Here is a 13,365-nt window from a genome sequence, read left to right as displayed (position 1 = left end):
AATTCATCATATCTTTGGAACAAATATTGTACTTTAGCAGACAAATCACAGTATAGTATATGTGGTCTTCATTTTAGCTATCAAGACTTGTCATTATTTGTCTGTGAGAACCAATAGGGCAAAGATAACTTGGAGCCCAAAGATACCATTGTCCCTGTTTAAGCATTTTAAGACTCTATGGATCTCTGAGGACTCTCCTCTGGTGTTTGCAGACAAGACTTTCCTTCTGCATTATCGTTGAAAGATTTTCCAGAAATAACGGTATACCACTCAAAGAGTTCGTAAGATTTAGTGAGATTTGTCTCCTTCCATTTCTGTTGTTCTAAAGCCGTTGCCACCCGAAAGCTTGTGTGTTCCAGTGTTTTTGTCTGCTTGTGAATCTGACAAAGCCTTGATATGTATCCTAAAAGAATAGACCATCCTAGACTCCTAGCCATACATTTATATTCAGGCTTTCAGTTTTGGAGGTAAGGGATCTAGTAAGCACATGTTAAAACTGTGCATGAACAGGCAGGCATCTGAGTTTATTTCCTGGCGTTTTGGGAAGTCTACTGAAGAGTGGAGTGAAATATTCTGGATCCTTCATTAAGAGGATATATTTAAAAAATTAAAAAAAAAAGAGGATATATAAAAGGAAAAAAAATTAGAAAACCCATAGTACAAAACAGTGTAGTTCAATAAAACTTTCTGTAATGATGGAAATGTTCTGTATCTGCTGCAGTTCGGTGTGATAGCCACAAGCCACATGTGGCTGTTGAGCTTTTGGAATGTGGCTAGTGTGCTTGAGGAACTGAATTTTTAATTATATTTCATTCTAATTAATTAAATTTTAAATTATAAATAACTACATGTGGCTGCTAGTGGCTACCATATTGAACAATGTAGATAAAAAGTTATTATTCAGAATATTAAAAAAGTCTTTATTTTATGAAAGGATTCTCTTGGCTACACACTCAAACCTCCAAAAGGAGCTCCAAGTTTCTTCTTCTTGCCCTCCCTGTCTCTTTCCCCTGAGTAGGAGGAACCTCGATAGAAGTCAAGAGATATGGTCCACCATCATAGGAAGAGGAACTTTTCCTGTAAGGAATAAAGTATTATAACCTCAGTTGGCTGGGGCAAACCATGTCATATTCTTGGTTCTCTAGGGCAGGGCTGTCCAATAGAACCTTCTGTGGTGATTTGAGTGTTCCGTATCTACACTCTCCAGCAGCCACTGTGCAGTAGCCACTGGCCACAGGTGGTGATTGAACACTTGAAATGTGCCTGTGAAACCAAATTTTTAATCTCAATTTTAATTAATTTAAATTTAAATAGCCATATGTGGCTAGCTAGTGGCAATTATATTGGCCAGAACAGCTTTGGAATAATGATGTTCAAACTTTTTTGCTTATGTACTCCCCAAAGAGTTTTGAAATCCGTGCACTCTCTTGAACATTTTAAAGCTGACATTAAAATTTTTTCATCATATGTTTGAAAGTTTATGGGGAATTAACAGGATATAGGACATATTAAATCTAGTATAAGATGAATAAGATGAGAATTGGCTGTAAAATTTATTGAATAATGTACTCTGAATCTGAAAGATTCACCCCAATTCTTATCTATAGGTTTTATCAAATGTACCTTGAAAATGCTGATGATCAGACAGTATTCCACTTACATTTAAAGTAAACAATATCACTAACCTATATTCCTTTGGCTATTCTAAATTCAGCAGCCAAGCTTCATGCCTAAAAAATACATGCAAGACTGAGAATGACAGGAGTTCCTAAGGTTTAAGTTGCCTTGATCAGTCATTAAAAAAGGCATATAGGTACCACAATTAAAGACCACTGCTTTAGAACTTTGAGCATCTTTTCGATATCCTTCTTGGCAGATGTAGAGGGCCTGGGCCCTTGAATTGCACTGCCCATAGGAAACAGGAGAGAGGGGTGGAGCTTAACTCTTGGCTGAAGTCCAAGCACCTGGGGGAGGATTTGGAAATCTTACCCATTCCCTGTCATCAGACTCATCTGACAGATTCATCACAGGGTTTCTTTAAATACTAAGGTCTGAAATAAGGACTTCATTTTTTTTATTATTCACCAGCAGATACTCGAGTGCCTCCTGTGGGAGGCCCTGGAAATACAGCAGTGTACCATTTACTGCCAAGGCGTCCGCCTTCCAGGGCAGGAGTCAGGATGCTAAAGCGCCAGTACTGTGACCACGGCCTGGGTGTTGTGTGGACATTAGGCTCATGGTGCTGCAGGCACACACAGGAAGGGCATGTCAATTTAGGCTTTCAGGAAGTGGATCGCGAAGGTGAGGGGGGACTAAATTGGGCAGAAGGGAGTAGAGATGGATCACTAGTTGGGGTAAAAGCCCAGAGGCAGCATGGCCTAGAATGGTGCAAACTGCAGATACAGTAAAATCTATTTTGTCCAAGAATCCAAAGTTGGAAGCATCCAAATAATGCAGTTCCAAAAATTTTAAGTGATCAGTTATTTAGAAAGTCTTGCCTTTCAGTTGAAGAACAGTTTGCCATAGCTCATGAAGGTATTGCTGTAGACACCATGAATGACTGTTCGGTGGTGTCATCAAGGACCTTGTCAAAGGGTGGAGCCGATAGTTTTGGGATAACCGCAAACATACCAATTCTAGAAATTTATATGTTTTGATAAATAACTTTTTTATAGTTTGAATTGCAGTTATGCAAATATCCATTATCTATCTAATTCCTTAATTTATATACTAGAAAGAAAAAGCAACGCTATGTATCTTTTTGAACATACAACAAGAAACATATTTTACCCTGTGGCCTAGTACTCACACAACATACATATATGTGCATAAATATATACATGTATATGTATAACTGAAACAAATTTCACAAAATAATAATGCTTATATAGCATTTACTCTGTGTCATCCACTGTTCTTAGTGCTTTAACAAATACTAACTTATTTAACCCACATAATGACACTATACTTAACTGTGCAGTACACTCTGGTATGTTCCACCCTATTTGAACGCAGATCTTCTAGCCCCAGCGCCTCTTGAGTAACGCACGTGCCCGCACCTGGCAGGGCCTCTTTCTCCAGCCCCTCCCCACACCCTCCTCCTCCTCCCCGCCAGTGCTTTTCAGCATTGCCTCCCCTGGCACCCCGGCCCCTCTGGTATGTCATCTTTCCTCTACCCCAGCTGCACTCTCAGTGTCTCCGGAAGGTCCCTCACCTAAAACAGGTGCAAAGAAGACCTGGGAGGATGGGGGCGACCGCACCCACTGGTATTGGGCAGCGGGCTTACTCCTTGGGGACTGGCAGCGCAGGGTCACGTTGGTCCCCACGTGGGGCACGCCCCGGAGGCGGCAGGATGGAGGAGCTGGAGGAACTGGGGGAGGGGAGACAGGTTAAACACTCACATCCGGGGGCCAGCGGCTCCCCCTCCCCCGCTCCCACACACCGACCCCCTGTCACTCTGTTTGCCCCTCCCCCAACCTTCACACTCAGTCGTTTGGGGGAGAGACCTGCCCCACCTCCCATGGGTGCCTCTCACTTACCCAGCGCATTGAGTTCTAAAGTCTTGCTGCTGTGACCTCGAACAGTGCCTTGACTGTCTTGCAAGTTCACGGAACAGAGGTAGGGTCCGGAGTCTTTCTCCTGGAGGCCCTGCAGCCGCAGTGACACATTCCGGGAGGGCATGGGGTAGACCAGGGATGCTCCAGGTTTGCTTGATGTGACCCCACTGATGTGCGCCAACACCTGGTGGGCGGGCGTAACACCTCCCCATTATTACTTGTCTGCTCTGTGCCCAGGGCTCAGCTAGTCCCCCTCCCCCAAACTGGGGGTCTTCAAATGCCCCTCACCTGCACCACCCCCTCTAACCTCTACCAGTTCTCCATTCACCCCTGTCTCTCTAGCTACCATCTCACCGCCCTGGGTCCTCTGCACCAGAACAGGTCCTGTTCCCCTGGACGCTGTCTCTTCATCTCCCACTTGGGGTGTTTGGAAAGGTGCCCACAACTCATTAAAATGGATTGCCCAACGTACTAATGGGCCAGAACCTGCAGTTAGATAAAAGAGGAATGGAAGAGAATGAGGTGAGATCAAGTTGAGAGATCATTGTGCTACTTTAGACTTAAGGTATCAAAACTCCAGAAACATCATTAATTTGGAACAGGTCATGTCCCAGATATTCTGGTGAAATATTTTATCCTGTGTAGTTCTAGATTGCTAGAGCCTAGGGTTTGAGGGAAAGGGTGAAAGGAGGTGGGAAGCAGTAAGAAATGAGACGGGAGACATAAACACGAGATCAGATGATGGGCTAAGGAGTTTGGACTTTATCCTAAATTATCAAAGAATTTTCAGCTGGGGAGTGACATGGTTCATCTTAGGTTCTAGAACTGGCTGTAAGGCGGGAAATGAATTGGAAAGGGTGAGAGTGGAAGCACAGAGACCATTTAGAGGCTGCTTGCAGTGAGCTAGGCAGGAGGTGAAATAAAGCAGTGATGGTGAAAATGGAGAGGAGAGAACAGATTTCAGATATACCAAAATCAGTGGAGCTGTTTCAGAGAATCTGAAGATTCTAATTTATCGGATTTATTAGATCTTAACCTGGCACACAACTCACTCTGTGCTTCTCTACCAACTTACCCAGAGGATTCTTAGTTGAAGTCCTCAGAGATCATCACAGTACCTCATAGCCTAAGTTTTAAGAGTTGGTTCTTTTTTTTTTTTTAGCCTTGCCGCATGGCATGCGGGATCTTAGTTCCCCGAACAGGGATCAAAACCTGTGCCCCCTGCAGTGGAAGCGCGGAGTCCTAACCACTGGACCGCCAGGGAATTCCCTAGAGTTGGTTCTAGAACCCAATGAGATCCAACTAAAACACTGTTTTAGGGCAGTCCTGTCTGTGTTACATCCAGGCTATATACAGCCTCTCTTGATTCAGATCTAAAATTTCAAATGTTAATTGTCATGCAGGCACTCTGAAGTCTGCTCATATCACTAGGATGAGGTAGAATAGCAGTCCCCCGTCCCCTACCCTTTGGATGGTTGTATCTGTGTAATGTTCACAAAACGTTAAAAAAAAAAAAATGGGAGAAAAAACTTATTGAGTTTCAAAAACAAAGACCAGTACCATAAAAAGCTCTAGATTTTAGACAATTGTTAGGATTGCCCATTGATTATTAAGTAGTCTTTAATTTTATTTCTGTTGTGGGGATTATGCAATGTGTTCTTCTGCCTGCTGTTTACCATTGCAATAACTCCCTTCAGTGTTCAAAATGAATGCTTAATGACTCTGTACCTCGTGTGCTGCATATGTTACAAATTATCTGGGGTTTGTAATCTATGTGGCGTCTCCCCCCTATTGTTCTGAATAATTGAAAAATGTCTTCATATTGGAATAAGGCATGTATTTAAATCTGTATAATTCTTACCTATTCGTAGTTGAGAGAGTCCTTGAGAGCCAATGGAAATACTTTTTTTTCTTGGCACCAATCAAGTGAGTGTTACCTTGTCACTTAGTGGGTGGGATGTGGTGTTATTTCTTAGTAAAATACAGACCTGTGTTTATTCTCAGACATCTTAGGAATAACAGCCATCATCTTATTTTTATATATGTGTTCTTGGCTGTATTCATAAATTACATTTTTTGAGCTACCAAATAATACTTCACTCAGTATAAAGTCATACGATAGAATGGAAGTTATTTACCTAGATATGTTTTCTAGTTGCATTTTCTCAGCCTGTGTAAGATGACTTTGTTGTAATAGCCTGAATTTTTGAAACTCACAATGTTGTTTCTCTACTATCTACCTTCAGATTACTTCATTTATCCAAAAAGTCAATTATGTTTGTACTTGATATTAATAAAACCAGAATAAAGTTCATATCTACCAAAACCTGCTTTTATCATTATTATTTAAAATTTACAAATACTTTTCTCTAAATGGATAGAGCTGGTTTATGATTTAGAAAGAAGAGTGTGGTAGGTCAAAAAGTACCTTGACCTTATATTTGACCTCTCAACTGCCACATACAGTCTTAAGGAGTTTTCATTTATTCATTCATTTAGCGAAAATCTATTGAGCCACTTCTGGGTGCCAGGTACTGGGAATACTTCAATGAATAAAACTGAAAAAAAACCCACCTGTCTTCAAAGAGCTTATATTCTGGTAGAAAACAGTATATTTTAAATATGTTAATTCAAAACAACACAATTAGAAAACCACTCAAATATGATATTCCTTTATATCAGCCTCATTGACCTTAGAAAGTTTGAGCTCTCTACCTTTCATTATGCATAAGAAATAGAAATTCATTTGCCTTGGCTTTATTAAGAATGATTTACATGATTTCATATTACGCCTTCTTATTGTGATATGTTCAGTTGTCACTTTTACCCCTCCAAGCAGCAAAGTGCCATATTGTTGGTATTCATGCAGTCATTAGATAATAAGCATGTCTGTGCTGGTCCTGAAGGTACAGTTTTCAGCAGAAATAGGTAATGTTCCTTCTCTTTTGTACAAATTAGGAAACATGGTTAATAGTTGGACTTGAGAAATCAGAGTTGTGCCAATTTTAGAACAATATAAAATATTTTTAATATAAATTACGTAAACCACATTACAAAATAAAGAGAAAAAAGCAAGGGAAGAATTTTACCTTCTCCACTGTAGCATAACTACATATCTGTGAAATGTTATTTTTCAAGAAGTGGTGAATCTGATTTTAATTCCAGTAAAATTTCCATGCACCAAAAATGAGAGGTCTACATGCTTTTTGTTTTATTGAACTCCAAGAAAATATATAGGTCATTCATACTTCTTATTTGATTCATGCCTGCCACCTGCTTCTTGCAAACAGGTTGCCCAGTGAGTGAGGCCAAATCCTCACTCTGGATGGGTAGTTAGGATTCCTTTTTTCTCCCTTGTTTATATATCAGTGTGTTAGTCACCATATTCTTGCTGAGACTATAAACCTTTGAAAATGGTTAAATGATTGGCTTTTAACTATAAAAGAATAAATATGAGTGAAAAGTTGAAGCTGTGATGACAAAGCCAGGTGTTTATGAAACTTGAATAATGTGTGGCAAAAACATGTTTGTATAACAATGTTACTTAACATGTAACAAACCTAAATCTAAGTATAAACTTTTACTTATAGATTTCACATGTTATTAAGCAAAAACAACTTTATAAAATATTTTAAGTACTAATAAAACTAAAAAAAAAGAAAAATCAAGTGAGCATTCTTTTAATATTGGATGGTGTAGTTTAGCTGAAACTTACTTGCTTTTCCAAACAAGGTTCTGATACTGACTGCTACAGTAAGGTTCTTTGGAGTTTGTTATTCTTACCATGTGCTTAGTGATAAAACTTCGCTGCTACTTTTTCTCTACTTGAACTGACCTTTACATAAGGCACCTTGGTCTCCAAATGGTGTGACTATCATTTTTGTAATAATAACAAATAGTTAACATTTACTGAGTACAAGCTATTAAGCAAACACTGTTTTAAATGCTGTGCTTGAATTTTTTCATTTAACACAACAAATCTATGATGGAGGTACTGTTATTAGCTCCACTTTACAGATGGAGAAATTGAGGCAGAGAGAGATTAATTTGTCTAATGTCACAAAGCTAGCAGGTGGTGAAGCCAGACTAAGGAGTCTGACTCCATGCTCTTAACCACTTGATTATACTGTCACCTTGTGAATTATCAGCCCACCTTTATTAAAATTTGACAGTTGAACTAATATTTTGGCAACAATGAAATCATAAAGTCATAAATGCCAAAAATACCAAAATCACATAGCAACACCCAATGGACATCATTGTGCTCATACATGTTTCTTGTCATAGAAATGAAAACACAAATTTAAAAAATTCTTGCAGATAATTCATGGTGTCCTAAGATTGTAAACACAGTGAGAAACATTGATTTGGAAGTCCCAAGGAAGAATTTAAAACAAGTGTTAAAACATCAGACTTTTATTGTAGAAGGCTCATTCAGTCATTCATTCAAGCCTTTATATACGTGATGGTATTTATTGGACTACCAACTCCTCTTAAAGGAAGTAAGTTTGACATTATAGAAGGAGAAACATTTACAAAGTAGAATTACTTTTTGACAGTAAAAGTGGGTAAGGATGTGGCTTACCAAAGGAGGCCACGGAGTGTCCATTATTTTATGCCTGCCATTGTTCACCTGATGTGTAAATGATTTGGATACTCTTCTTAGAGATGATGAGGATGAGACAGACTGTCTTGTATAATACAGATATACAAAGAAGGAAATATGCATATGAAGAAAGCTAAAAATAGAATCAGAACATGAGAAATCAGAGTACAGGGAGTATAGCAGTAACCCAGGTAAATATGGTTACTTCAGCTAAATAGTAAAATGAGCTATGAACTTCCCGGCAACCATGGCAAAAAGGTAAATACAGTGACTTTCTGTACTTTTCAATGTCTGCAGGAGAGACGCATACCAGGTCCTAGTTTTGAAAGCTAAGATGAATTTGCATTAAGGACACTCTGATGGTGACCTCGCATAAGCTCTTACCTTTCTTTTAGTTCTCTTTTCTGTTAAATAGCGATGCATCACATATCTTCTGTGATATGTAATACACTGCCCGGACCCCTCCTCCAGGAATGAGACACTGGTGCGTCTCCACCAGCTGCCTGGAGCGCTGACTGGTGACGGCTTCTGGTTGGATTCCTCCCAGGAATTTCCCGTTGCCCAAGGTTAGGCTCCCTCTCCAGTGGCGTCCTGGACCCAGTGATTGGTCAGTGCTGAAATACAAAGGTACAGCCTCCTTGCCTCAATTCAGGGCAATTCTGAAGGGTCATCCAGCTTCCATACTTCACTTTAGGATTAACCGAGGCCTCTGCTGCAACTGTGAGTTCCTTCAGCTCCTCTCTCTGCCCCGTCCTGCTCCTCGTTTGCTCACAAGTGCTGTTCTGAAGAGCCCTCCGCTGTAAACCTCCTGCACGGTCTCCTCAGCCTCTGTTTCCTGGGACCCCTCTCTTTTAGCATTACTGTAAAAATTAGAAATAATAAATGTAAACTGCTTACCCCAAATCTCAGCACATGGTAGGCACTGAGAAAATGGTAGTTATGGTTGACTTTCATTGCATGGGACATTGAGCCACCTGTGGAAATGTTTTGATTTTTGTAGAAGGTACAGACATTTTTTCATATGGTGATTGCTTTTAGCAATCCTCATAAAGGTAAGGGTAAAATGTAAAAATGCTACCAAATGAGCTATAAAAAGTGTTATGATTACCTGAATTTCTTTCTAACAACTTCCTAAATAAGTTCAGGTTGCCCAAGGACAGGTGCATAAACTTAAAACAGGCTAATTTTCAGATTTTTCATAGAAAGTTTATATGTCAGGATATGAAGATGTATTCTTTTCATGCATTTATGACCTATAGTTTATACCATGTAAATGTGAAAAAAAAATTTTAAAAACCCTTTTGAAGTAATTTAATATTTACCAGGTTTTAACAGTTGACTGAATCTTGACTTAATGCTTGTACCCAGATATCTTGATGGAGGATTTCTAATAACCTTACTTTTTAGATGATTTTGTCTTAGATGTCCAAATTACTTTTTTTCACAACCAAATACATAAAACTTACTAATGGGAAAAAAGTCTGTATTGTAAGTTATCTTTGCATCATAGATGATAGTTTTTAGTAACAAAATAGCTACAAAACAGAGAATCACATGGTCACCATATGAAAGGAATCAAGTGACCTGTTTCAGGGGTTAGCCTGCTCTGCATAAACATTGGTCTCATGAGTATAAGAAAAGTACCTTTGTGTTTGGGAAGCCATACAATGTTGTAATGATAAAGGTCTGTGAGGATTTTTGGAATGTGTGTGCATGTGTGCACGTGTGGTGCCTAACCTTTAGACACCGCTGATTACAGAACAGTCAGTGCGTGATGCAGGGTGTTTGTATGGCAGGACTTTAAAGATGAATGGCTCTCACTGCTATCCTAGATATATTTTAGGTAATTCTCTTGAGTGTGTTTTCTAGTTCTCACATACTAATAAAAGTTACCATTTTAATATCATCCAAATACTACTTCTAGGTGGTGCCGTGGGATGGGAAGTACTGAGAAAAGATTCAACAGAGATGCTAATGTAGCAACGTCAGAGGTAATACAGGAGGTCAGATGAAAATAACCTCTAATCCAAGTCGGTGCTTTACCAAACAACTGATTTCTTTTCCCTTTTAGGTGGGAAGTTCTAGATACATAGTGTTATCTGACTATGTTTGATGACTAACTACCTGCTGCTTATGTCTGAAATAGTTAAGTAGTTCAGTAAACCCTAATTTTTTTACCTGTCTTGTTCTAAATGGAGAAGCCCTTGAAGATGTCTAGAAGGATTCTTGTGTCCCAAAGAAGCCCTTAAACATGACCATACATACTAGGTATAGCTTATCTAGTATTGCTGCCAATATGAGATTTTGTATGAGTATCTGTATGATTTATATACAGAGTAGAGTTAAAAGCTTTATGGCCATATGAGTATAGTTCCTTGAGCCAACGAAAGGTATTTGGTTCTGACAATTAGTATTGTCCTCCTTGAGGGCTTTTTTCTTCATAATCTGAATGGATTAAGACCCTCAGCTCCTAGCATGGAGGAAGCTAGAAAGCTTAGGAGTTGATACTCACTGAGAACAAAACTTCCTGAATGATTTGTTCTGTGCAAGTATTTCTCCCTCATGAAGACATACTGACCAGTTAATAGACATCAAAGTGAGTCGTTGATAGGCAGATTCGGGATGAAGTGCAGCTGATAGAATTCAATCCTGGTCAGTTCCCCACAAAGACTAAGGCTCCAGAGAGGCAGGAGCTCTTGGTTTCTGGTGGTCATTCTTCTGTCTGACCCTGTTAAAATCCAGGAAGCAATTGAATCTTTTTTCCTTTTCTACCTTTGACAGAACTACTGTCAAAGAATATTATATTCTTGAATATTTTATTTATTTAATTTGTAAGGCATAAGAAATACAATTTGGACAGGGTTACAGAGCTCCGTTTGGCAGGTAATGCCGCCCCGCCTCCCCAAAGAAAGTGTAACATGGTAGATATTTAAAAATAGCCTTGCCCTCTGCTGTTAGTCTTCCTTTGTTACAAAGAAATTAATTTGCTTTGCTAATTATAGCTGTATCTGTTTTATACCCTTTAGGGCTCCTGCTTTTTTCAAAAGGTTTTAGGAGTCCTACCTACCTTGGATTTATTGATTTTTATAAATATAATCCATCGTTGTGGTTAACCAATGAGTTTCCTGATTTTCTTTGCTAAAAAAATTTTGATCTTCTTGGTAGTGATTTACTACTTTAAAATTACCTCAATTCATTTAATAAATATATATTGAACAATCCTTATGTGATAGGCACTCTTCTGGGCTCTGGGAAGCAGCGAACTAGGCAGACATAACCCCTGCCTCATGGAATTTACAATCTAGTGGAATAGCTTTCTTAGGATACAGTAACATTTTGTGAGTGGCATTTGGTAATTTTTATATGCCAGATCCCTTTTGAAGGAATACTTAACTTGTCTTGGGACCTTGGCTCCTCATTTGTTAATTAGACCTAGATGATCTCTAAAGTTCTTTTCCATTCAAAACTTCTGTAATGTTTCGGAGGTTGGAACCTGGTTTGGTATCAGAGCATTGGGCAGCTCCACCCACTCTCTGTGAATCAGTATATTACAGAAAGTTTTGCAAAAGAGGCACTTGGCAAGGATGGTGACACAGATAGGTAATGAATAGTATTAAGTGCTGCAGGAAAGTCAAATGAGTTAAGGACAAAGTTTGAGGACCATTGTTCTTAGTAATTAAGAAGGCATTGCTGACCATGACAGTTTCAGTGGAATAATGGATCAGATTTTGATCCCATTGAGTTAAGGATTGAATTAGTGTAGACATTGCCTATTCCTTTGAGTCCCTTTAGTCTTCAGGCAGTGTTAAAATGGGGAAATGTTAAGGCTTAGCCATTATCCACTAAGGAAGGTAGTCAAGACTTACTTTCCTATACTTGTTTCTAGGTGTGTGCATTTCCCTAAGTTGTTACCTTAGGTAATTTATCTAGCATCTCTATTGATAAGTTAATCAGATAGTGAATGATCAAGTACTGTGTGATACAACCGGAACAGGTGATCAACATGTTATGAATCATCTATTATTGTTTAATTTTGCCACTTCAGAAAAAGATTTCTTCCCCAGCAGGTAGAAAAAAAGCGCTATATTTTTGTGAAGAGTAAGTTGATATCCTTGTATGCTTTTACTGATAGAAATTGTTTCTTTCAAGAAATGGGAATTTTGCTAATTTACCTCTTAAAGGAAATATTAATGCTGCTTTATCTAAATGAGCAGGATACTGAGGAAACTGGAGAAGTTATTCTTGAACTGGCCCCAGTCTCCAGACTCTCTTATAAAACCTATGACACAGACTAAGTCTACCTCATTTTAAGGTTTCTGACTAATATCTATTATATTTTTTTATGGAAGAAACAACCACGTGGCATAGAGCAGAGTTTCTTAACCGAAGGTTCTTTTATGAGCTCTTCAGTGAGTCCATGTTCCCCTTGACATTGTGTGGGACAGTTTTGTATGTGTATTCTTCTGGGGAGGAAATCCAGGACTCAAAAAAGTTAAGAACCTCTTCTCTGGAGTGGAAAAGGAAAAGGAAATCTTAAGAATAAAAAGATTTCTCACTTGCCAAAACTTCTGTAGCACTAAGAACCGGGGAGTGTGAAACAAGTGCTGTGTTTTTGGTTTTGGTTTTCTTCTGTTGGGGTTTTTGATTGGTTGGTTTTAAAGGATTAGGTGATTGGCAGGTTAGTTTGCCAAATTTTAATGTACAGAAAACCTAAGAAAGTAGGTAGTAAAGCTTCTACTGGCCCCAGATGGATTTTACCTTAAGATGATTTTACCTCATCATTAGTTACAGCTCTGTGCCAAAAATATATATAGTAATTTATACTATGTCCGTAATATCCCTCTTACTGTGCAGAAATGTTTTTACAGTTGTCTGCCATTTCAGGGTTTTTTTTTTGCCCTGCCTTTGTGCTCACAGAAAATAAAACTAATTTAAGAAATTTTGAGTCTTTCTTAGAGATACTGAAATAAACTCAGTATTGTTCTGTTGCCTCAGTTAACTAAGAGCAACTAATTGCAACACAGTAAAGCAGTAGCTTTAGTTTAAAGGAAGAGGATAGATCTATTTCACAAAGGCTTCTTTTGCTTTGCAGTACACATTGCTTAGGCTGAGGTACTGTTCTTAACACTTTTATAAATAGTCACTGGAGATGTGCTCCCAGTATAATTTCCCCTATCTCTTGCGGAATATAATATGTGATTT

General features: G+C 38.7%; 2 protein-coding genes across 11 annotated transcripts in view; one reads left to right on the top strand and one right to left on the bottom strand.

Annotated features, from left to right (window-relative positions):
• MSANTD2 (Myb/SANT DNA binding domain containing 2) overlaps positions 1 to 13,365 on the top strand; it is a 35,876-nt gene that overhangs the window by 11,845 nt on the left and 10,666 nt on the right. The window contains exons 1-2 of one of the 10 annotated variants that reach the window (XM_082341827.1): positions 8,824 to 8,883; positions 10,088 to 10,154. The exons of 7 other annotated variants lie outside the window; for them this stretch is intronic. The gene's annotated coding sequence lies outside the window, so the exon portion shown is untranslated. Of the gene's footprint in view, positions 1 to 8,809; positions 8,884 to 9,016; positions 10,155 to 13,365 lie in introns of those variants that run through there. 2 more of the 10 variants (XM_082341829.1, XM_082341828.1) reach the window with 2 other exon arrangements.
• LOC309605714 (endothelial cell-selective adhesion molecule-like) lies at positions 943 to 4,022 on the bottom strand. The gene is made up of 4 exons (XM_082341845.1): positions 3,912 to 4,022; positions 3,540 to 3,741; positions 3,215 to 3,370; positions 943 to 1,077 (listed from the first exon to the last, which is right to left on the bottom strand). Exons 1-4 carry the CDS (start codon positions 4,005 to 4,007, stop codon positions 1,037 to 1,039), a joined length of 495 nt encoding a protein of 164 aa, XP_082197971.1. The 5' UTR covers positions 4,008 to 4,022; the 3' UTR covers positions 943 to 1,036.

This window comes from Balaenoptera borealis (genome assembly GCF_965194805.1).
Source record: "Balaenoptera borealis genome assembly, chromosome: 11".
Lineage (NCBI taxonomy): Eukaryota > Metazoa > Chordata > Mammalia > Artiodactyla > Balaenopteridae > Balaenoptera > Balaenoptera borealis.
The sequence above is the reverse complement of the archived record's forward strand: the minus strand, read 5'-3'. Positions and strand labels throughout refer to the sequence as shown.